This window comes from Salmo salar, chromosome ssa15, assembly GCF_905237065.1.
Source record: "Salmo salar chromosome ssa15, Ssal_v3.1, whole genome shotgun sequence".
Lineage (NCBI taxonomy): Eukaryota > Metazoa > Chordata > Actinopteri > Salmoniformes > Salmonidae > Salmo > Salmo salar.
In genome coordinates, this window is record NC_059456.1 from 107,876,642 (window position 1) to 107,901,586 (window position 24,945).

At 49.5% G+C, this 24,945-nt stretch overlaps 2 protein-coding genes across 2 annotated transcripts in view; both read right to left on the reverse strand.

The window, feature by feature from the left end:
• The window catches only part of LOC106572971 (ubiquitin-like modifier-activating enzyme 1), a 76,330-nt gene extending 54,105 nt beyond the window's left edge, over positions 1 to 22,225 (reverse strand). Inside the window, 9 exon segments of the mRNA XM_045696562.1 lie at positions 3,982 to 4,128; positions 4,445 to 4,542; positions 7,098 to 7,230; positions 8,353 to 8,550; positions 11,039 to 11,173; positions 12,768 to 12,936; positions 15,835 to 15,893; positions 17,465 to 17,581; positions 21,937 to 22,225. Coding sequence (XP_045552518.1) covers positions 3,982 to 4,128; positions 4,445 to 4,542; positions 7,098 to 7,230; positions 8,353 to 8,550; positions 11,039 to 11,173; positions 12,768 to 12,936; positions 15,835 to 15,893; positions 17,465 to 17,581 — 1,056 coding nt within the window. The 5' untranslated portion in view covers positions 21,937 to 22,225.
• On the reverse strand, positions 18,838 to 20,158 carry LOC123727384 (tetra-peptide repeat homeobox protein 1-like). The gene is made up of 2 exons (XM_045696563.1): positions 19,398 to 20,158; positions 18,838 to 19,229 (listed from the first exon to the last, which is right to left on the reverse strand). The coding sequence occupies exons 1-2, from the start codon at positions 19,976 to 19,978 to the stop codon at positions 19,031 to 19,033; spliced, it is 780 nt and encodes a 259-aa protein (XP_045552519.1). The 5' UTR covers positions 19,979 to 20,158; the 3' UTR covers positions 18,838 to 19,030.
• Positions 22,226 to 24,945: the final 2,720 nt, after the last annotated feature.

Genomic DNA, 24,945 nt, shown 5'->3' on the forward strand with positions numbered 1-24,945 from the left:
CATTTATATATTTTTATGTACATATTCGTATTCATTCCTTTAGATGTGTGTGTATTTGGTAGTTGTTTGGGAATTGTTAGATATTACTGCACGGTCGGAACTAGAAGCACAAGCATTTCGCTACACTCACAATAGCACCTGCTGCTAACCGCGTGTACCAATAGCACCTGCTGCTAACCGCGTGTACCAATAGCACCTGCTGCTAACCGCGTGTACCAATAGCACCTGCTGCTAACCGCGTGTACCAATAGCACCTGCTGCTAACCGCGTGTACCAATAGCACCTGCTGCTAACCGCGTGTACCAATAGCACCTGCTGCTAACCGCGTGTACCAATAGCACCTGCTGCCAACCGCGTGTACCAATAGCACCTGCTGCTAACCGCGTGTACCAATAGCACCTGCTGCTAACCGCGTGTACCAATAGCACCTGCTGCTAACCGCGTGTACCAATAGCACCTGCTGCTAACCGCGTGTACCAATAGCACCTGCTGCTAACCGCGTGACCAATAGCACCTGCTGCTAACCGCGTGACCAATAGCACCTGCTGCTAACCGCGTGACCAATAGCACCTGCTAACCGCGTGACCAATAGCACCTGCTAACCGCGTGACCAATAGCACCTGCTAACCGCGTGACCAATAGCACCTGCTAACCGCGTGTACGTGACCAATAGCACCTGCTAACCGCGTGTACGTGACCAATAGCACCTGCTAACCGCGTGTACGTGACCAATAGCACCTGCTAACCGCGTGTACGTGACCAAAAGCATCTGCTAACCGCGTGTACGTGACCAAAAGCATCTGCTAAGCGCGTGTACGTGACCAATAGCATCTGCTAAGCGCGTGTACGTGACCAATAGCATCTGCTAAGCGCGTGACCAATAGCACCTGCTAACCGCGTGACCAATAGCACCTGCTAACCGCGTGACCAATAGCACCTGCTAACCGCGTGACCAATAGCACCTGCTAACCGCGTGACCAATAGCACCTGCTAACCGCGTGACCAATAGCACCTGCTAACCGCGTGACCAATAGCACCTGCTAACCGCGTGACCAATAGCACCTGCTAACCGCGTGACCAATAGCACCTGCTAACCGCGTGACCAATAGCACCTGCTAACCGCGTGACCAATAGCACCTGCTAACCGCGTGACCAATAGCACCTGCTAACCGCGTGTACGTGACCAATAGCATCTGCTAACCGCGTGTACGTGACCAATAGCACCTGCTAACCGCGTGTACGTGACCAATAGCAACTGCTAAGCGCGTGTACGTGACCAACAGCATCTGCTAAGCGCGTGTACGTGACCAACAGCATCTGCTAAGCGCGTGTACGCGACCAACAGCATCTGCTAACCGCGTGTACGCGACCAATAGCATCTGCTAACCGCGTGTACGCGACCAATAGCATCTGCTAACCGCGTGTACGCGACCAATAGCATCTGCTAAGCGCGTGTACGCGACCAATAGCATCTGCTAAGCGCGTGTACGCGACCAATAGCATCTGCTAAGTGCGTGTACGCGACCAATAGCATCTGCTAAGCGCGTGTACGTGACCAATAGCATCTGCTAAGCGCGTGTACGTGACCAATAGCATCTGCTAAGCACGTGTACGTGACCAATAGCATCTGCTAAGCACGTGTACGTGACCAATAGCATCTGCTAAGCGCGTGTACGTGACCAATAGCATCTGCTAAGCGCGTGTACGTGACCAATAGCATCTGCTAAGCGCGTGTACGTGACCAATAGCATCTGCTAAGCGCGTGTACGTGACCAATAGCACCTGCTAACCGCGTGTATGTGACCAATAGCATCTGCTAAGCACGTGTATGTGACCAATAGCATCTGCTAAGCACGTGTATGTGACCAATAGCACCTGCTAACCGCGTGACCAATAGCACCTGCTAACCGCGTGACCAATAGCACCTGCTAACCGCGTGACCAATAGCACCTGCTAACCGCGTGACCAATAGCATCTGCTAACCGCGTGACCAATAGCATCTGCTAAACGCGTGTACGCGACCAATAGCATCTGCTAACCGCGTGTACGCGACCAATAGCATCTGCTAAGCGCGTGTACGCGACCAATAGCATCTGCTAAGCGCGTGTACGCGACCAATAGCATCTGCTAAGCGCGTGTACGCGACCAATAGCATCTGCTAAGCGCGTGTACGCGACCAATAGCATCTGCTAAGCGCGTGTACGCGACCAATAGCATCTGCTAAGCGCGTGTACGCGACCAATAGCATCTGCTAAGCGCGTGTACGCGACCAATAGCATCTGCTAAGCGCGTGTATGTGACCAATAGCATCTGCTAACCACGTGTATGTGACCAATAGCATCTGCTAAGCACGTGTATGTGACCAATAGCATCTGCTAAGCACGTGTATGTGACCAATAGCATCTGCTAAGCACGTGTATGTGACCAATAGCATCTGCTAAGCACGTGTATGTGACCAATAGCATCTGCTAAGCACGTGTATGTGACCAATAGCATCTGCTAACCACGTGTATGTGACCAATAGCATCTGCTAAGCACGTGTACGTGACCAATAGCATCTGCTAAGCACGTGTACGTGACCAATAGCATCTGCTAAGCACGTGTACGTGACCAATAGCATCTGCTAAGCACGTGTACGTGACCAATAGCATCTGCTAAGCACGTGTACGTGACCAATAGCATCTGCTAAGCACGTGTACGTGACCAATAGCATCTGCTAACCACGTGTATGTGACCAATAGCATCTGCTAAGCACGTGTATGTGACCAATAGCATCTGCTAAGCACGTGTATGTGACCAATAGAATCTGATAAGCACGTGTATGTGACCAATAGCATCTGCTAACCAGGTGTATGTGACCAATAGCATCTGCTAACCACGTGTATGTGACCAATAGCATCTGCTAAGCACGTGTATGTGACCAATAACATTTGATTTGAAATGAACAGTACTGTCTCTGGAGCAGCATGTGTACACGCTGTGTGTGTGTGTGTGTGTGTGTGTGTGTGTGTGTACACATGCTAGGGCAACAGGCCTGCCTGCTCTGAGATGACGGGCCAAGAATGGAGAAGAGAAAAATGCAAAGACATTGGCATCTGTACAGATGCCTCCTCCAACACGGCAGACAGCCAACACAGTAGGATGCCCAGTCACCTTGTTAATTCAGACACTTAGATAACTAGCAAGTTAAACTTACAGGTTACATTAAAACACAATTCTGCATTTTTTCACACAAGGGAAAAATAAAATAAAGGCATAACAAGTTATGCTTTGGCAGCCTGCGGTGTTTCCTCTGGTAGCTGTGTAGAGCCTGGAAGCCCAGGTACAGGTGTGTGTGTGTATGTGTACCTGGCACCCAGGCCTTGGGAAGCCTGCGGTGTTTCCTCTGGTAGCTGTGTAGAGCCTGGAAGCCCAGGTACAGGTGTGTGTGTATGTGTACCTGGCACCAGGCCTTGGGAAGCCTGCGGTGTTTCCTCTGGTAGCTGTGTAGAGCCTGGAAGCCCAGGTACAGGTGTGTGTGTATGTGTACCTGGCACCAGGCCTTGGGAAGCCTGCGGTGTTTCCTCTGGTAGCTGTGTAGAGCCTGGAAGCCCAGGTACAGGTGTGTGTGTATGTGTACCTGGCACCAGGCCTTGGGAAGCCTGCGGTGTTTCCTCTGGTAGCTGTGTAGAGCCTGGAAGCCCAGGTACAGGTGTGTGTGTATGTGTACCTGGCACCAGGCCTTGGGAAGCCTGCGGTGTTTCCTCTGGTAGCTGTGTAGAGCCTGGAAGCCCAGGTACAGGTGTGTGTGTATGTGTACCTGGCACCAGGCCTTGGGAAGCCTGCGGTGTTTCCTCTGGTAGCTGTGTAGAGCCTGGAAGCCCAGGTACAGGTGTGTGTGTATGTGTACCTGGCACCAGGCCTTGGGAAGCCTGCGGTGTTTCCTCTGGTAGCTGTGTAGAGCCTGGAAGCCCAGGTACAGGTGTGTGTGTGTATGTGTACCTGGCACCAGGCCTTGGGAAGCCTGCGGTGTTTCCTCTGGTAGCTGTGTAGAGCCTGGAAGCCCAGGTGAAGCTGTGCTGGTCGCTCAAACTTAGCAAAGTCTGTGAGCACAAACTCTGGCTCTGCCATTGATGCAGTCAGGGGTTTCTACAGAGAGAGAGAGAGGGGGGGGGGGGGAGAACGACAGAAATAAGAGCCAGAGAAAGGGCAGGGGGTTGCTTCTGGCTAGTAGTTGACAGGATAACTACTGGTGCAATAGCCATATGCATTCAGATGGGTCCCAGTAACAGAGGCTGTGTTGCCCAACTCTGATCGTTTTATTCTTTTGACCAAATCAGATCCAACTCTTGCAAATAATAGGGCAAAAGATCAGAATTAGACTGCTTGTGTAAACGCAGCCAAAACGTTCTAATGAGAACCTGGCCACCACACCACGACATCAGGACAACGTGGAGGTACTTACGAAGGTCACCTTCTGGGGCATCTTGACCTGAGAGACGATGCCTCCCCTCACGTAGTCGGAGAACCCTGTGGTGTCACAGATACTGAAGGTGTAGGGGCCTGGACGGAGAGAGAGGGGGGGGAACACAGAGAGAGAGAGAGAGAGAGAGAGAGAGAGAGAGAGAGAGAGAGAGAGAGGGGGACACAGAGAGAGAGAGACACACAGAGAGAGAGGGACACAGAGAGAGAGAGGGACACAGAGAGAGGGGGACAGAGAGAGGGGGACAGAGAGAGAGAGGGAGGGATGAATGGAATGCCTTTAGAAGATGTAGCCTGGTTCCCCAGACCCCGACAGCAGCAGCCTGGTTCCCCCAGACCCCGACAGCAGCAGCCTGGTTCCCCAGACCCCGACAGTAGCTAGCCTGGTTCCCCAGACCCCGACAGCAGCTAGCCTGGTTCCCCAGACCCCGACAGCAGCTAGCCTGCTTCCCCAGACCCCGACAGCAGCTAGCCTGCTTCCCCAGACCCCGACAGCAGCTAGCCTGCTTCCCCAGACCCCGACAGCAGCTAGCCTGCTTCCCCAGACCCCGACAGCAGCTAGCCTGCTTCCCCAGACCCCGACAGCAGCTAGCCTGCTTCCCCAGACCCCGACAGCAGCTAGCCTGCTTCCCCAGACCCCCGACAGCAGCTAGCCTGCTTCCCCAGACCCCGACAGTAGCTAGCCTGCTTCCCCAGACCCCGACAGTAGCTAGCCTGCTTCCCCAGACCCCGACAGTAGCTAGCCTGCTTCCCCAGACCCCGACAGTAGCTAGCCTGCTTCCCCAGACCCCGACAGTAGCTAGCCTGCTTCCCCAGACCCCGACAGTAGCTAGCCTGCTTCCCCAGACCCCGACAGTAGCTAGCCTGCTTCCCCAGACCCCGACAGTAGCTAGCCTGCTTCCCCAGACCCCGACAGTAGCTAGCCTGCTTCCCCAGACCCCGACAGTAGCTAGCCTGCTTCCCCAGACCCCGACAGTAGCTAGCCTGCTTCCCCAGACCCCGACAGTAGCTAGCCTGCTTCCCCAGACCCCGACAGTAGCTAGCCTGCTTCCCCAGACCCCGACAGTAGCTAGCCTGCTTCCCCAGACCCCGACAGTAGCTAGCCTGGTTCCCCAGACCCCGACAGTAGCTAGCCTGGTTCCCCAGACCCCGACAGTAGCTAGCCTGGTTCCCCAGACCCCGACAGTAGCTAGCCTGGTTCCCCAGACCCCGACAGTAGCTAGCCTGGTTCCCCAGACCCCGACAGTAGCTAGCCTGGTTCCCCAGACCCCGACAGTAGCTAGCCTGGTTCCCCAGACCCCGACAGTAGCTAGCCTGGTTCCCCAGACCCCGACAGTAGCTAGCCTGGTTCCCCAGACCCCGACAGTAGCTAGCCTGGTTCCCCAGACCCCGACAGTAGCTAGCCTGGTTCCCCAGACCCCGACAGCAGCTAGCCTGGTTCCCCAGACCCCGACAGCAGCTAGCCTGGTTCCCCAGACCCCGACAGCAGCTAGCCTGGTTCCCCAGACCCCGACAGCAGCTAGCCTGGTTCCCCAGACCCCGACAGCAGCTAGCCTGGTTCCCCAGACCCCGACAGCAGCTAGCCTGGTTCCCCAGACCCCGACAGCAGCTAGCCTGGTTCCCCAGACCCCGACAGCAGCTAGCCTGGTTCCCCAGACCCCGACAGCAGCTAGCCTGGTTCCCCAGACCCCGACAGTAGCTAGCCTGGTTCCCCAGACCCCGACAGCAGCTAGCCTGGTTCCCCAGACCCCGACAGCAGCTAGCCTGGTTCCCCAGACCCCGACAGTAGCTAGCCTGGTTCCCCAGACCCCGACAGTAGCTAGCCTGGTTCCCCAGACCCCGACAGTAGCTAGCCTGGTTCCCCAGACCCCGACAGTAGCTAGCCTGGTTCCCCAGACCCCGACAGTAGCTAGCCTGGTTCCCCAGACCCCGACAGTAGCTAGCCTGGTTCCCCAGACCCCGACAGTAGCTAGCCTGGTTCCCCCAGACCCCGACAGTAGCTAGCCTGGTTCCCCAGACCCCGACAGTAGCTAGCCTGGTTCCCCAGACCCCGACAGTAGCTAGCCTGGTTCCCCAGACCCCGACAGTAGCTAGCCTGGTTCCCCAGACCCCGACAGTAGCTAGCCTGGTTCCCCAGACCCCGACAGTAGCCTGGTTCCCCAACCCACGACGACACAAAGTGAGGGGCATCCTACGAAGCAGGTTTGAGTGGTTTCCGAGGTAACTTCATCCAACTGAGATCAACTCGGGTTAAACGGTCATATGAAAGTGGCTCACCTTTTTAAAAAAAAGACTTCCACAGCCTGCTGAATTTACAAGATAACTTCTCTCTCTCATTTTGGCACAAATGGAAATGTGGCCCTGACTCGCCCATGGCTTGCTGTTTCAGCATCGTCTCAAAAAGAAGAATTTGGCATTCGACTAGGGCCGTGCACGCGCAGTTACACGTCTGCTAGACTTAACAGGAGGTGGATGAGCACTGTAGTAGTATGGATGAAGCCTGAGCTGGAATGTGAAGCTAACTTGAAGCTGGCCAGCTTTAGAAAAACCAGAGTAGATCTAGCTTACTTCGTAGCATAACGATCTGAGACCAGGCTATGACGGTACTAAGTATTGATATAAAGGATATGACTCACCCAGGGTCTTGATTTCTACTGGCTGGCAGCCGTTGAGCTCCGTCATGCCCTGGACCTCGGTGAAGGTCACAAAGTCTCCGCTCTCAAACCCGTGGCGAGCCTCGTCTAGACATGTCACCACGCCTGAAGCATCCTACACACAACGACAAGAGAGGGATTTGAGAGGCACAAAATGTCCCCCTACAAAGACAGAGAAACTACTCTGAAGCAGGTATGAGATCAGCACAACATAGAAAAACCCAGATGAGTGGTAATCAGATAGGAGTACAACACCAATCAGATATTATCCATCTAGTAGGACGCCACCCTGGGTGATGACACCACTCGGGGTCTATCTGGTAGGACACCACCCTGGGTGATGACACCACTCGGGGTCTATCTGGTAGGACGCCACCCTGGGTGATGACACCACTCGGGGTCTATCTGGTAGGACGCCACCCTGGGTGATGACACCACTCGGGGTCTATCTGGTAGGACACCACCCTGGGTGATGACACCACTCGGGGTCTATCTGGTAGGACACCACCCTGGGTGATGACACCACTCGGGGTCTATCTGGTAGGACACCACCCTGGGTGATGACACCACTCGGGGTCTATCTGGTAGGACACCACCCTGGGTGATGACACCACTCGGCGTCTATCTGGTAGGACACCACCCTGGGTGATGACACCACTCGGGGTCTATCTGGTAGGACACCACCCTGGGTGATGACACCACTCGGGGTCTATCTGGTAGGACACCACCCTGGGTGATGACACCACTCAGGGTCTATCTGGTAGGACACCACCCTGGGTGATGATATATATATCTATATATCTGGGTTTTACTTGTTTCATTTACCAACCCTAAAAATGACCACAAATAAAAAAAAAATTAAAAAGTGACGAACACGGTTTAGCAGCGGCGGGGTTCCAAACATCTAGGTGTGGACCAACTTAACGCCTTAGGTCCAATCAGATCTTAGTCTAGGGCGTCGTAGGAGCTAGGGCGTCGTAGGAGCTAGGGCGTCGTAGGAGCTAGGGCGTCGTAGGAGCTAGGGCGTCGTAGGAGCTAGGGCGTCGTAGGAGCTAGGGCGTCGTAGGAGCTAGGGCGTCGTAGGAGCTAGGGCGTCGTAGGAGCTAGGGCGTCGTAGGAGCTAGGGCGTCGTAGGAGCTAGGGCGTCGTAGGAGCTAGGGCGTAGGAGCTAGGGCGTAGGAGCTAGGGCGTAGGAGCTAGGGCGTCGTAGGAGCTAGGGCCGTAGGAGGGTACTAACCTTGGTGATCATGGAGATCATGGCAGAGAGAGGCTGCTCTCCGTTGGTATCGATCACCAGCATCTCCTCTCCGAAGTCACAGAAGAGCTGTCCGAAGAGTCCCCGCGTGTCAGCGACCACCAGCTTGATGCCGTTACTGTGACAGAAGTCTCCAACGCGCTGCTGCTCCTCTAGAGGGGAGTTGGTGAGGACCACAACCTACAACACAGAGACAAAAATCACACACACACACAATAGTAAGGAACTACTATGTACGTCTTCCCTGTGGCTCAGTTGGTAGAGCATGGTGTTTGCAACACCAGGGTTGTGGGTTCGATTCCCACGGGGGACCAGTACGGATTAGAAGAAAAAATAAAATGTATGCAATGTATGCATACACTACTGTAAGTCGCTCTGGATAAGAGCTCTGGATAAGAGCGTCTGCTAAATGACTAAAATGAACTAATGATTACGCCCCTGCTCTTTCTCTTTGCTAACGATGATAGTGTGTGTTCAGTCATCAATCTGTCGCATGTAGAATTTCCTAGCCTATTCAGTGGCGAATGGCCATGCTTTTCTGAAGTTGCAAGATTGCAGCTTTTGATTGCCGATAGAAAGGCCTAGCGCATTGACTATGAGTTTCTTCAAAGTAGCCACCCTTTGCCTTAATGACAGCTTTGCACACTCATGGCATTCTCTCAACCAGCTTCACCTGGAATGCTTTTTCAGTCTTGAAGGAGTTCCCACATATGCTGAGCACTTGTTGGCTGCTTTTCCTTCACCCTGCGGTCCAACTAATACCAAACCATTTAAATTTGGTTGAGGTCGGGTGATTGTGGAGGCCAGGTCATCTGATGTAGCATTCCATCACTCTCCTTCTTGGTAAAATAGCCCTTACACAGCCTGGAGAAGTGTTTTGGGTCATTGTCTTGTTGAAAAACAAATGATATCCCATCTGGTTTGCGCATAGTGGGACTGGCGTATCGCTGCAGAATGCTGTGGTAGACATGCTGGTTAAAAGTGTGCCTTGAATTCTAAATAAATCACTGACAGTGTCACCAGAAAAGCACCACCACACCACCTCCTCCATGCTTCACGGTGGGAAATACACATGCAGTGATCATACGTTCGCCCACACCACGTCTCACAAAGACACGGCAGTTGGAACCAAAAATCTCCCATTTGGAGTCCAGACCAAAGGACAGATTTCCACCGGTCTAATGTCCATTGCTCGTGTTTCTTGGTCCAAGCAAGTCTCTTCTTCTCATTAGTGTTCTTTAGTAGTGGTTTCTTTGCAGCAATTCAACCATGAAGGCCTGATTGACACAGTCTCCTCTGAACAGTTCATGTTGAGATGTGTCTGATACTTGAACTCTGTGAAGCATTTATTTGTGCTGCAATTTCTGAGGCTGGTAACTCTAGAAAATAGTAAAATAAAGAAAAACCTATTTGGCCAGATGATTACTTGACCATAGCTAACTTGATGGGTGACCAAAAAGCTGGTCACTCACCCACACTTCCAATGACATGGCATTCTTCTAGCTTACATTAGCCTCTGTGTTTTTAGCTTGATAATTAGCTACCGTAAATTCAGGACTATAAGCCGCAACTTTTTTCCAGGCTTTGAACCTCGCGGCTTAAACAATGACGCGGCTAATATATGGATTTTTCCCGCTTTCAATGTTTTTTTCCCTCCAAAAAAACACATTCTGTGATGTGCTCAGTTTTTTGGGCGGCATGATGCTTTCATTAGACCAATGAAATTGCCGAACAGGTTAAGGTCAAACAACTTTTTTGTTTACTGTTTAGACTAAATCGAGCGCTCTCAAACTTCCCATCAATCTGATTACGGTAGTCATTTTGTCACCCTCATCATGGCAAAGACATGGAGAAATGCATATGACGCAGCTTTCAAGTTGAAGGCGATTGATCTGGCTGTTGGAAAAGGAAATAGAGCTGCTGCACGGGAGCTTGGTCTTAATGAGTCGATGATAAGACGTTGGAAACAGCAGCGTGAGGAATTGACTCAGTGCAAAAAGACAACTAAAGCTTATTGCTAATTTTTTTTTTTTTGTTACAAGCCGTGTTTCGTTAAAGCCTGTTTATTTTTGTTACAAGCCGTGTTTCGTTAAAGCCTGTGTAAAGTTCATTTGTTTCAATGTACCGGTAGGCACCTGCGGCTTATAGACATGTGCAGCTTATTTATGTTCAAAATAATATATATTTTTTAAATTCAGTGGGTGCGGCTTATATTCAGGTGCGCTTAATAGTCCGGAAATGAGCTACATAAAGACATGCTAGGCATACTAGCCACCTTACGACTGACTTGTGATCATTGACCTTGCTAGTTTAACTGTATTGACATTCCCAGCCTTAGATACATTTCTCCGTTTTTTGGTCCCAAAATATTGAAACTGAAACAGTGTATCCTGAATGGAGACAGCAAACAAGATACCAGACCAGCTGGGATTTACAACCTGACAACAACATGTTTTGGACTACCAAGAAATGTATTGGTGAATCCTATTCTGCCAACAATGCCTTACTGTACATCATGTCATATTGAGTCAAATAGAACCTATTTTTAAAACCTCATAAAGTTGCTTTTTGTAGCATGAACTAGGAAGGAGATATTTTTGACTGATATGATTATTTCACTGTCAGTTTCACTTTAACTAGGTAAGGGGGTGATGGGTAATAGTTTTACCTGGAACTGAGTCAGGTAGTCGTCGACGAGGGCTCCAGTGTAGGCTACTACAGGTACATAGCTGTTGAGTTCAGCCAGGCGAGTCCGAGATACCTCAGCCCTGTTCTTCCCCAGGTCCTCCTCACGCAGGTAGAACTGGAGACAGGAGAGAGAGAACGTTAATACAGGGATGGGTCCTCCTCACGCAGGTAGAACTGGAGACAGGAGAGAGAGAACGTTAATACAGGGATGGGTCCTCCTCACGCAGGTAGAACTGGAGACAGGAGAGAGAGAACGTTAATACAGGGATACGTCCTCCTCACGCAGGTAGAACTGGAGACAGGAGAGAGACAACGTTAATACAGGGATGGGTCCTCCTCACGCAGGTAGAACTGGAGACAGGAGAGAGAGAACGTTAATACAGGGATGGGTCCTCCTCACGCAGGTAGAACTGGAGACAGGAGAGAGAGAACGTTAATACAGGGATGGGTCCTCCTCACGCAGGTAGAACTGGAGACAGGAGAGAGACAACGTTAATACAGGGATGGGTCCTCCTCACGCAGGTAGAACTGGAGACAGGAGAGAGAGAACGTTAATACAGGGATGGGTCCTCCTCACGCAGGTAGAACTGGAGACAGGAGAGAGACAACGTTAATACAGGGATGGGTCCTCCTCACGCAGGTAGAACTGGAGACAGGAGAGAGACAACGTTAATACAGGGATGGGTCCTCCTCACGCAGGTAGAACTGGAGACAGGAGAGAGACAACGTTAATACAGGGATGGGTCCTCCTCACGCAGGTAGAACTGGAGACAGGAGAGAGACAACGTTAATACAGGGATGGGTCCTCCTCACGCAGGTAGAACTGGAGACAGGAGAGAGACAACGTTAATACAGGGATGGGTCCTCCTCACGCAGGTAGAACTGGAGACAGGAGAGAGACAACGTTAATACAGGGATGGGTCCTCCTCACGCAGGTAGAACTGGAGACAGGAGAGAGACAACGTTAATACAGGGATGGGTCCTCCTCACGCAGGTAGAACTGGAGACAGGAGAGAGAACGTTAATACAGGGATGGGTCCTCCTCACGCAGGTAGAACTGGAGACAGGAGAGAGACAACGTTAATACAGGGATACGTCCTCCTCACGCAGGGATGGGTCCTCCTCACATTTGCCCGTTATTCTTTTCAAAATTCTTCAAGCTCTGTCAAATTGGTTGCTGATTATTGTGAGACAACCATTTACAGTTCTTGCCATAGATTTGACCTTGTGTTTTAGGTTATTGTCCTGCTGAAAGGTCAATTCATCTCCCAGTGTCTGGTAGAAAGCAGACAACCAGGTTTTCCTCTAGGATTTAACCTGTGCTTAGCGCCATTTATCCTGAAAAACTGCCCAGTCCTTAATGGTAACAAGCACACCCATAACATGATGCAATTACCATTATGCTTGAAAATATGGAGGGTGGCAACCAGTATGGTGTTGTTCACAAACATAACACTTTGTGAATTGCTTTGCCACTTTTTTTTTTTCAGTATTACTTTAGTTCCTTGTTGCAAACAGGATGAACATGGAGCTAAATAACAAACAATGTGAGTGGACCTGACAACATAGCCAGTGATTAAAACAATCCCATACCGGCCTGGGACTGGGGTTGAGTGGCCCACCACTTCCAACTCATGATACACTGCTTACTTCATACAGAAGAGGATGCAGAACGAGTGAGAGTGAGAGAGTGAGGTCCCGCAGTGTACCTGTGAGGAGAGGTCTCTCCACTCGGCCTGTCCCTGGTCGTGCAGGGTAACACTCTTCACTCCTCCCAGGATGACGTTCTTAGCGATCTCCACGCCCAGCCCTCTCAGCCCTGAGACCAGGACGCTGGAGCGCTGCATGCGCTTCATAGCTTCATGGCCCAACACGTAGCTACGGAGGAGAAAATACAGGCTTTATAAGACTACATAACACCTTTATAACACTACGTCAGCCCTCTCAGCCCTGAGACCAAGACGCTGTAGCTCTGCATGCACTTCATAGCCCAACACGTAGCTACGGAGGAGAGAATACAGGCCAGGGTTTTTCCTGCATCAAGAGGGCTTAGGTGGTGGGCGTGGGCAGCCTGGCTGATTATTTTTAACAAATTAGAGGACCCTATTTTGGTGGTGAAGAGAAATGTTTCCATTTTTAAGTAAAAATCCTGCAATTCTACACATTTTCCCATGTCTAATGCTACAGTGCATTCAGAGAGTATGTACACCCCTTGACTGCTTCCACTTTCCGTTGCAAGGTGGGATTAAAATGGATTTTATTTTTTTTAGAATTTGAAAGCGATCTACACAAAATACTCTAATGTGAAAGTGGGGGAAAAATGTAAACATTTGCGACAAAAAAAATGTTTTATGGAAAATAAACTAATATATCTTGATATAGATAAATATTTAACCCCATGAGTCATTACATGTTAAAATCACCTTTGGCAGCGATTACAGCTGTGAGCGTTTCTGGGTACGTCTTAAAGCTTTCTCTTTAAAATTCTTTAAGCTCTCAAGCTGGTTGTTGATCATTGCTAGACAGACATTTTCTAGTCTTGCCATAGATTTTCCAGACAATTCATGTCAAAACTGTAACTAGGCCACTAAGGAACATTCCATGTCATCTTGGTAAGCGACACCAGTGTAGATCTGGCCTTGTGTTTTAGGTTATTGTCCTGCTGAAAGGTGGATTTGTCTCCCAGTGTCTGTTGGACAGCAGACTGAATAACGTTGCCTGTAAGTGCCTTCAGACATCCCATAGAGCATACGCACCACCCCCCCCCACACACACACAGGGACATTCCCCTGCACATGTTCCTTCAGACATCCCATAGAGCATACGCACCCCCCCCCCACACACACACAGGGACATTCCCCTGCACATGTTCCTTCAGACATCCCATAGACCATACGCACCCCCCCCACACACACACAGGGACATTCCCCTGCACATGTTCCTTCAGACATCCCATAGACCATACGCGCCACCCCCCCCCCCACACACACAGGGACATTCCCCTGCACATGTTTCTACTTCAGAAAGTTGGTTTCTTTTTGGTCAATTGCACATTATATCATGATTTTTAAAAAACAACTAAAAAGCTAATTATGAACCGAAAACTAAAACGCAAACAATTAAAAATGTCGCATTGCCACCTCAAACGGTCAGACTATTTTGGTCGCAGTAGTCAACCCCGTCACAAGGCCTACCGGACGCTGTCATGGGTCTTCCCAAGTACCCCAGGTTGAGTGTGTGTTATTGGGCTATAGATATGGTACCCCAGGTTGAGTGTGTGTTATTGGGCTATAGATATGGTACCCCAGGTTGAGTGTGTGTTATTGGGCTATAGATATGGTACCCCAGGTTGAGTGTGTTTATTGGGCTATAGATATGGTACCCCAGGTTGAGTGTGTGTTATTGGGCTATAGATATGGTACCCCAGGTTGAGTTATTGGGCTATAGATATGGTACCCCAGGTTGAGTTATTGGGCTATAGATATGGTACCCCAGGTTGAGTTATTGGGCTATAGATATGGTACCCCAGGTTGAGTTATTGGGCTATAGATATGGTACCCCAGGTTGAGTTATTGGGCTATAGATATGGTACCCCAGGTTGAGTGTGTGTTATTGGGCTATAGATATGGTACCCCAGGTTGAGTGTGTGTTATTGGGCTATAGATATGGTACCCCAGGTTGAGTGTGTGTTATTGGGCTATAGATATGGTACCCCAGGTTGAGTGTGTGTTATTGGGCTATAGATATGGTACCCCAGGTTGAGTGTGTGTTATTGGGCTATAGATATGGTACCCCAGGTTGAGTGTGTGTTATTGGGCTATAGATATGGTACCCCAGGTTGAGTGTGTGTTATTGGGCTATAGATATGGTACCCCAGGTTGAGTGTGTGTTATTGGGCTATAGATATGGTACCCCAGGTTGAGTGTGTGTTATTGGGCTATAGATATGGTACCCCAGGTTGAGTGTGTGTTATTGGGCTATAGATATGGTACCCCAGGTTGAGTGTGTGTTATTGGGCTATAGATATGGTACCCCAGGTTGAGTGTGTGTTATTGGGCTATAGATATGGTACCCCAGGTTGAGTGTGTGTTATTGGGCTATAGATATGGTACCCCAGGTTGAGTGTGTGTTATTGGGCTATAGATATGGTACCCCAGGTTGAGTGTGTGTTATTGGGCTATAGATATGGTACCCCAGGTTGAGTGTGTGTTATTGGGCTATAGATATGGTACCCCAGGTTGAGTGTGTGTTATTGGGCTATAGATATGGTACCCCAGGTTGAGTGTGTGTTATTGGGCTATAGATATGGTACCCCAGGTTGATTGTGTTATTGGGCTATAGATATGGTACCCCAGGTTGAGTGTGTGTTATTGGGCTATAGATATGGTACCCCAGGTTGTGTTATTGGGCTATAGATATGGTACCCCAGGTTGAGTGTGTGTTATTGGGCTATAGATATGGTACCCCAGGTTGAGTGTGTGTTATTGGGCTATAGATATGGTACCCCAGGTTGAGTGTGTGTTATTGGGCTATAGATATGGTACCCCAGGTTGAGTGTGTGTTATTGGGCTATAGATATGGTACCCCAGGTTGAGTGTGTGTTATTGGGCTATAGATATGGTACCCCAGGTTGAGTGTGTGTTATTGGGCTATAGATATGGTACCCCAGGTTGAGTGTGTGTTATTGGGCTATAGATATGGTACCCCAGGTTGTGTTATTGGGCTATAGATATGGTACCCCAGGTTGTGTTATTGGGCTATAGATATGGTACTTACAGCTGTCTGGAGTACAGGCCTTCATCGATCTCAGCATCATTGCCATTCTTAGCCATGCCCTGGAGAAAACAACCAGTCAGAAAGATCAGGTAAAACAGACAGAGGAGCAGTGTGTGTGTGTGTGTGCGTGTGTGTGTGCGTGTGTGTGTGCGTACGTTGGTGTGTGTGTAGGTTGGTGTGTGTGTGTGTGTGTACGGTGGTGTGTGTGTGCGTACGTTGGTGTGTGTGTGTCGGTTGGTGTGTGTGTGTACGTTGGTGTGTGTGTGTACGTTGGTGTGTGTGCGTACGTTGGTGTGTGTGTGTGTGTGTGTGCGTACGTTGGTGTGTGTGTGTGCGTACGTTGGTGTGCGTGTGTGCGTACGTTGGTGTGCGTGTACGTTGGTGTGCGTGTGTGCGTACGTTGGTGTACGTTGGTGTGTGTGTGTGTGTGCGTGCGTTGGTGTGTGTGTGTGTGTGTGTGTGTGTACGTTGGTGTGTGTGTGTGTGTGTGCGTACGTTGGTGTGTGTGTGTGTGTGTGCGTGCGTTGGTGTGTGTGTGTGTGTGTGCGTACGTTGGTGTGTGTGTGTGTGTGTGCGTACGTTGGTGTGTGTGTGTGTGTGTGCGTCGTTGTGTGTGTGTGTGTGTGTGTACGTTGGTGTGTGTGTCTGTGTACGTTGGTGTGTGTGTGTGTGTACGTTGGTGTGTGTGTGTGTGTACGTTGGTGTGTGTGTGTGTGTACGTTGGTGTGTGTGTGTGTGTACGTTGGTGTGTGTGTGTGTGTGTACGTTGGTGTGTGTGTGTGTGTGTACGTTGGTGTGTGTGTGTGTGTATGCGTTGGTGTGTGTGTGTGTGTACGTTGGTGTGTGTGTGTGTGTACACGTTGGTGTGTGTGTGTGCACGTTGGTGTGTGTGTGTGTGTGTGTGTGTGTGTACGTTGGTGTGTGTGTGTGTGTGTACGTTGGTGTGTGTGTGTGTACGTTGGTGTGTGTGTGTGTGTGCGTTGGTGCGTGTGGTGTGTACGTTGGTGTGTGTGTGTGTGTACGTTGGTGTGTGTGCGTGTATGCGTTGGTGTGTGTGCGTGTACGTTGGTGTGTGTGTGTGTACGTTGGTGTGTGTGCGTGTATGCGTTGGTGTGTGTGTGTGTGTGTGACGTTGGTGTGTGTGTGTGTGTGTGTACGTTGGTGTGTGTGTGTGTGTGTACGTTGGTGTGTGTGTGTGCGCGTACGTTGGTGTGTGTGTGCGTGTGTGTGTGTGCGTGTGTGTGTGTGTGTGTGTGTACGTTGGTGTGTGTGTGTGTGTGACACGTTGGTGTGTGTGTGTGTGTGTACACGTTGGTGTGTGTGTGTGTGTGCACGTTGGTGTGTGTGTGTGTGTGTGCGTTGGTGTGTGTGTGTGCGTGCGTTGGTGTGTGTGTGCGTACGTTGGTGTGTGTGTGTGTGTGTGTGTGTGCGTACGTTGGTGTGTGTGTGCGTACGTTGGTGTGTGTGTGTGTGTGCGTGCGTTGGTGTGTGTGTGCGTACGTTGGTGTGTGTGTGTGTGTGTGTGTGCGTTGGTGTGTGTGTGTGTGTGTGTGTGTGTGTGTGTGTGTGTGTGTGTGTGTGTGTGTGTGTGTACGTTGGTGTGTGTGTGTACGTTGGTGTGTGTACGTACGTTGGTGGGGGTGTGAGACAGTTCAGTTCTGACAGAGTTAGAGGAGGAGCAGTGGGATCCCGTCTTCGTCTCGGAGTCTGACACGCGACGCTTCTTGGACAGCGGCGAGCTGGACATCTGAAAACACACAGAGCTGAGTGTACAACACACACACACACACACACACACACACACACACAGCCGAGTATACAGCACACACACACACAGCCGAGTATACAGCACACACACACACACACACACACACACACACACACACAGCCGAGTATACAGCACACACACACACACAGCCGAGTATACAGCACACACACACACAGCCGAGTATACAGCACACACACACACACACACACCCCAGTATACAGCACACACACACACACACACACACACAGCCGAGTATACAGCACACACACACACACACACAGCCGAGTATACAGCACACACACACACAGCCGAGTATACAGCACACACACACACAGCCGAGTATACAGCACACACACACACACACAGCCGAGTATACAGCACACACACACACAGCCGAGTATACAGCACACACACACACACACACACAGCCGAGTATACAGCACACACACACACACAGCCGAGTATACAGCACACACACACACACAGCCGAGTATACAGCACACACACAGCCGAGTATAGAGCACACACACACACACACACACACGCCGAGTATAGAGCACACACAGCCGAGTATAGAGCACACACACACACACACACACACAGCCGAGTATAGAGCACACACAGCCGAGTATAGAGCACACACACACACACACACAGCCGAGTATAGAGCACACACACACACAGCCGAGTATACAGCACACACACACACACACACACACACACGCACAGCCGAGTATAGAACACACACACACAGCCGAGTATACAGCACACACACACACACAGCCGAGTATACAGCACACACACACACAGCCGAGTATACAGCACACACAGCCGAGTATACAGCACACACACACACACACACAGCCGAGTATACAGCACACACAGCCGAGTATACAGCACACACAGCCGAGTATACAGCACACACAGCCGAGTATACAGCACACACACACACACACACAGCCGAGTATACAGCACACACACACACACACACACACACAGCCGAGTATACAGCACACACACACACACACACACACACACACACACGGCCGAGTATACAGCACACACAGCTGGTATAACAGCACACACAGCTGGTATAACAGCACACACAGCTGGTATAACAGCACACACAGCTGGTATAACAGCACACACAGCTGGTATAACAGCACACACAGCTGGTATAACAGCACACACAGCTGGTATAACAGCACACACAGCTGGTATAACAGCACACACAGCTGGTATAACAGCACACACAGCTGGTATAACAGCACACACAGCTGGTATAACAGCTGACATAACAGTGGTCTGTACACTAACATGCTGCAGCACTGGACAGTTCCACTGACAACCAGGCTAATATTATAAAAATAACAACACTGAAATAGTTGACCATGGTGTGTACAGCGATTTACTGTCTGGCTAAAGAACTCAATAAGCCCTCGTCTGACCAGGTAATGTCAATGGGTAGGGGTAATGGAGCCCTGAGGTAACACCATGGGTAGGGGTAATGGAGCCCTGAGGTAACACCATGGGTAGGGGTAATGGAGACCTGTAGGGCTGAGGTAACACCATGGGTAATGGAGACCTGTAGGGCTGAGGTAACACCATGGGTAGGGGTAATGGAGACCTGTAGGGCTGAGGTAACGGAGACCTGTAGGGCTGAAGTAATGGAGACCTGTAGGGCTGAGGTAATGGAGACCTGTAGGGCTGAGGTAACGGAGACCTGTAGGGCTGAGGTAACGGAGACCTGTAGGGCTGAGGTAATGGAGACCTGTAGGGCTGAGGTAATGGAGACCTGTAGGGCTGAGGTAACACCATGGGTAATGGAGACCTGTAGGGCTGAGGTAACACCATGGGTAGGGGTAATGGAGGCCTGTAGGGCTGAGGTAATGGAGACCTGTAGGGCTGAGGTAATGGAGACCTGTAGGGCTGAGGTAACACCATGGGTAATGGAGACCTGTAGGGCTGAGGTAACACCATGGGTAGGGGTAATGGAGGCCTGTAGGGCTGAGGTAATGGAGACCTGTAGGGCTGAGGTAATGGAGACCTGTAGGGCTGAGGTAACACCATGGGTAATGGAGACCTGTAGGGCTGAGGTAACACCATGGGTAGGGGTAATGGAGGCCTGTAGGGCTGAGGTAATGGAGACCTGTAGGGCTGAGGTAACACCATGGGTAATGGAGACCTGTAGGGCTGAGGTAACACCATGGGTAGAGGTAATGGAGACCTGTAGGGCTGAGGTAATGGAGACCTGTAGGGCTGAGGTAACACCATGGGTAATGGAGACCTGTAGGGCTGAGGTAACACCATGGGTAGGGGTAATGGAGACCTGTAGGGCTGAGGTAATGGAGGCCTGTAGGGCTGAGGTAACACCATTCCAAGTAACTGAAAACAGTCTGTACCTACAGAACAAGGACTGGTGGTGTCTGTCCACACATCTACACTTCTAGAGTACAACACCCTCCATCTACCCACCCATCCCTATTTCTATCCCTTACTCACTCCCTCCATCTACCCCTCCCTATTTCTATCCCTTACTCACTCCCTCCACCCAGCCCTCCCCCTCCCTCTTTCTATCCCTTACTCACCCCCTCCACCCAGCCCTCCCTTTACCCCTCCCTATTTCTATCCCTCCATCCACCTATCCATCCATCCATCCCTCCACCCACCCCTCTACCCCTCCCACCCCTCTACCCCTCCCTCTTTCTATCCCTTACTCACTCCCTCCCTCCCTCTTTCTATCACTCACTCCCTCCCTCCCTCTTTCTATCCCTTACTCCCTCCCTCCCTCTTTCTATCCCTTACTCCCTCCCTCCCTCTATCCCTTACTCACTCCCTCCACCCATCCATCCATCCTTCTTTCCATCTCTCCCTCCATCAACTAGAGGTCATTGAATCCTTCTCATCCAGGGGGAGAAAGAGATTTCTAGGCGAGCAGCTACAGTGGCCTCTAGCCAAACACAATGTGGTAGAACACGGACAAGCCGGGCCCTAGGAACGGATATGAATAGTGGCATTATCAGCTCCTTTCAGACGCAGTGAGAGAGAGTAAGAACAAGGCGTGTTGTTTATGTTACGGTATTGTTTACTATACTATAGGAAATGGCAGCCCTGACTTTTCCAGTACCATTTATCATCTGTAAAGCCACACCCCATCTCTGCCTCAAACACTATAAAAACGCTGATTCATTAACCTTTTACTGCAGTGAACTATAGGGGCCTCGTGGTTGGGGGCTGTAACCAAGGCCTTACAGAACAACAGGATATAAAACGCTATTTAACTCTAGCATGTCAGGTTATTGATGACAGTGTAGCCATCACACCAGGAAACGAAACCTAAAGAGAATGGTCAAAGTTTGTTTACAAAGTCCATTATTATTTCTACAAGTAGAGACATAATAAAACGTTATAGCTACACATACAAAAACTACACGTGTAAAAACGATGAACGAATCTACCGGTAAATAACTATGAAGCTACCACTGAGCTACCACTCATTCCGGGACAGTAACTTCTAGATTCATGACAACTAGCCAACAAGAGTCGGAAAGGTTTCCTCCACTGAGGCTACCTAACACTGTACTTAGCACATAGAATATGATCACACAAACAACGACTGATCGGGAATGACAACTATTAAACTTAAATTGGGGGAATTCAATCGTCAAAAATGTGGACACGGGTAGCTAAATTAATGCCCGGTCAATCTAAAGCTAAACATGAAAATACCACAATGATACAGCAAAACTCAAGTCATAATAATATGTGACTTATTAACGGTGTTATTTCGAGTGAATATTCACTGGCTAACAACAAAGTAAGCACTTGACCAACAACGAATCGCTCTAGTTGTGAATAAAACAAGCTAGCCAGCTAGCTAGCTAGCCCAGACAACAAGGACGTAAAATATTAGTGAACAGCAGCAACAGGTCAAAAGCTAAGTCACTTAGACAGTGTACAGATAATCACAAGTGATTTTGTCAAGCGGTTCACGGTGGGAACATGATTAATTAACGATCTAGTACCAGACTGCCTCCCTGTCTGTGACTGGAGAACAGCGGCCTAGCTAGCACCCGAAGTGCGGAACTGAAGTTATGGCTGTGAATGCTAACGTTGGATTATTTATTTTTTTAAAGCCTCTCAGTAACAACGTTAGCTAGCAAACATCTGACCCTCTGAGGGAAATGTATTGGCTATGACTAAGCAGCTGGCATTAAAAAAAAGAAAATGCATCGACGTGAAATAACCGTGTGTAGCTACATTAGCGAGTGGCTACTATAACGTTAGCTAGGAGAAGTAGCTAGCAGTCGTGTCCATTGATTTGCCTGCCTTACCAATAATCCTTCTCTGTCCCCTTCTCAGTGCAAACCGCTCCTCTAGTGCGGCTCGTTTTAAACGGCAATAATTACAACGATGATGATGATGATTGTAGTTGGATGATTGTTAGAAAGAGAGTGCGGGTTGAAAGGCTTCGGGCTATAATGTCGAGTCACTGGATGAGTCGTGTGTAATCGCGTTGCTGACTGCAAGACGGTGAACAAAACCAAAATGGCAGAGCGGAGGAGGTCGTCACTAGTTACCACAGTCAGAAACACCGCCTTCCCTTTCTGGTATTACAAATCACTTTTTAAAAACGTTAGGTTGGAGAAAAAAAAAAACAAATCTGATTTTATTAACAGAAATTGAAGAAATAACCACTCTGCTAACCTTAAATTATAACCAAAAAGCAAAAAAATAGTTTTGTTTTCATTCATTGTAACGATATAGCCAAATTTGACTGTAGCTGTGGTAAGTAGTGGAACCCGGTGCGGAAGACGGTTAAAACTGCAACAGGAAAGGCTGGCCTCGGTACCAGTTCTTATTAAACCTCCGTGTGGAACACGCTCCGTCTCCCACTCCGTCCCTCGTTAGCTACGGAAGCCTCATCTCTAGATCTCTCCCACTGGTCAGGGAAGGTGCGTGGCTATGTCGTTCCCTAAAATACTGTATAATGAATGAACTGGAGTAAATAGTCCCCATTTGACTCCGGAAGAGATTTCATTCATGCATTTTTACTCTGGACATATGGTCATAGTAAACTCACATCGGTGTTGGACATGTTAATAAATAAAATACTAGTTGGGAGGATGTAGACCATTTCATGAACTTGGAAAGATTTGAGTGACAACAGGACTCTAGAGCAACCATTTACTGGCATATGCCTCTAAATATTTTGTTGTGGTACCTGGAATTTTAATTTAGGAGCAGCGGTGCACCTAGAAATAAAATGTAAGGATTCTCACTTTTTTTTACCTCTAATTTTTCACTGTGCTCCTACATTTATTTGTATACTTAGGCGCACATGTCCTCCTTGTAAAAAAAGGTCAGCTTTGAGCCCTGGACAACACTAGAATATGGAGCAAAGCTGTGCAGGAAAACAAGAGTGATAAACAGTTTAATCATTGAGATAGGCATGCCTTAAATATACTGCTCAAAAAAATAAAGGGAACACTTAAACAACACAATGTAACTCAAAGTCAATCACACTTCTGTGAAATCAAACTGTCCACTTAGGAAGCAACACTGATTGACAATACATTTCACATGCTTTCGTGCAAATGGAATAGACAACAGGTGGAAATTATAGGCAATTAGCAAGACACCCCCAATAAAGGAGTGGTTCTGCAGGTGGGGACCACAGACCACTTCTCAGTTCCTATGCTTCCTGGCTGATGTTTTGGTCACTTTTGAATGCTGGCGGTGCTTTCACCCTAGTGGTAGCATGAGACGGAGTCTACAACCCACACAAGTGGCTCAGGTAGTGCAGCTCATCCAGGATGGCACATCAATGCGAGCTGTGGCAAGAAGGTTTGCTGTGTCTGTCAGCGTAGTGTCCAGAGCATGGAGGCGCTACCAGGAGACAGGCCAGTACATCAGGAGACGTGGAGGAGGCCGTAGGAGGGCAACAATCCAGCAGCAGGACCGCTACCTCCGCCTTTGTGCAAGGAGGAGCAGAAGCACTGCCAGAGCCCTGCAAAATGACCTCCAGCAGGCCACAAATGTGCATGTGTCTGCTCAAACGGTCAGAAACAAACAGACTCCATGAGGGGGGTATGAGGGCCCGACGTCCACAGGTGGGGGTTGTGCTTACAGCCCAACACCGTGCAGGACGTTTGGCATTTGCCAGAGAACACCAAGATTGGCAAATTCGCCACTGGCGCCCTGTGCTCTTCACAGATTAAAGCAGGTTCACACTGCTTTCTGGAGACGCCGTGGAGTGGAGACGCCGTGGAGAACGTTCTGCTGCCTGCAACATCCTCCAGCATGACCGGTTTGGCGGTGGGTCAGTCATGGTGTGGGGTGGCATTTCTTTGGGGGAACGCACAGCCCTCCATGTGCTCGCCAGAGGTAGCCTGACTGCCATTAGGTATCGAGATGAGATCCTCAGACCCCTTGTGAGACCATATGCTGGTGTGGTTGGCCCTGGGTTCCTCCTAATGCAAGACAATGCTAGACCTCATGTGGCTGGAGTGTGTCAGCAGTTCCTGCAAGAGGAAGGCATTGATGCTATGGACTGGCCCGCCCGTTCCCCAGACCTGAATCCAATTGAGCACATCTGGGACATCATGTCTCGCTCCATCCACCAACGCCACGTTGCACCACAGACTGTCCAGGAGTTGGCGGATGCTTTAGTCCAGGTCTGGGAGGAGATCCCTCAGGAGACCATCCGCCACCTCATCAGGAGCATGCCCAGGCGTTGTAGGGAGGTCATACAGGCACGTGGAGGCCACACACACTACTGAGCCTCATTTTGACTTGTTTTAAGGACATTACATCAAAGTTGGATCAGCCTGTAGTGTGGTTTTCCACTTTAATTTTGAGTGTGACTCCAAATCTAGACCACCATGGGTTGATAAATTGGATTTCCATTGATTATTTTTGTGTGATTTTGTTGTCAGCACATCCAACTATGTAAAGAAAAAAGTATTTAAGATTATTTCTTTCATTCAGATCTAGGATGTGTTGTTTAAGTGTTCCCTTTATTTTTTTGAGCAGTGTATATTGTGTGCTCTGTCTACCTCATAACAGTAGCTATGAATAACAGATTCACAACTATTCATTTGACTGAGTCAATACACCAAATCATTAATGTTGATAAATCTAATTTTAGACTTGCATAGTTCAACCTTAGAAAAGCACTGACTGATATTAATGACCTATTATCTCTTCAATTTAAAAACGACCCTTTTCGACTCGTTCAGTAAAAATAACTTATCTTTCGAGTCATTAATGCCCAGAGCGCACAGGACTCCTTACCAACTGAAAAGCAAAGCAGCAACATGTGGACAGAGATTGAAAAACCA

Excerpts from the sequence above, each read along its gene's own strand:
- LOC123727384 (XM_045696563.1), bottom strand. The coding sequence starts at position 19,978 with ATGGTGTTACCTCAGCCCTACAGGCCTCCATTACCTCAGCCCTACAGG. Across the intron at positions 19,230-19,397 it reads GTGTTACCTCAGCCCTACAG|GTCTCCATTACCCCTACCCA; the intron begins GTCTCCATTACC and ends TCAGCCCTACAG.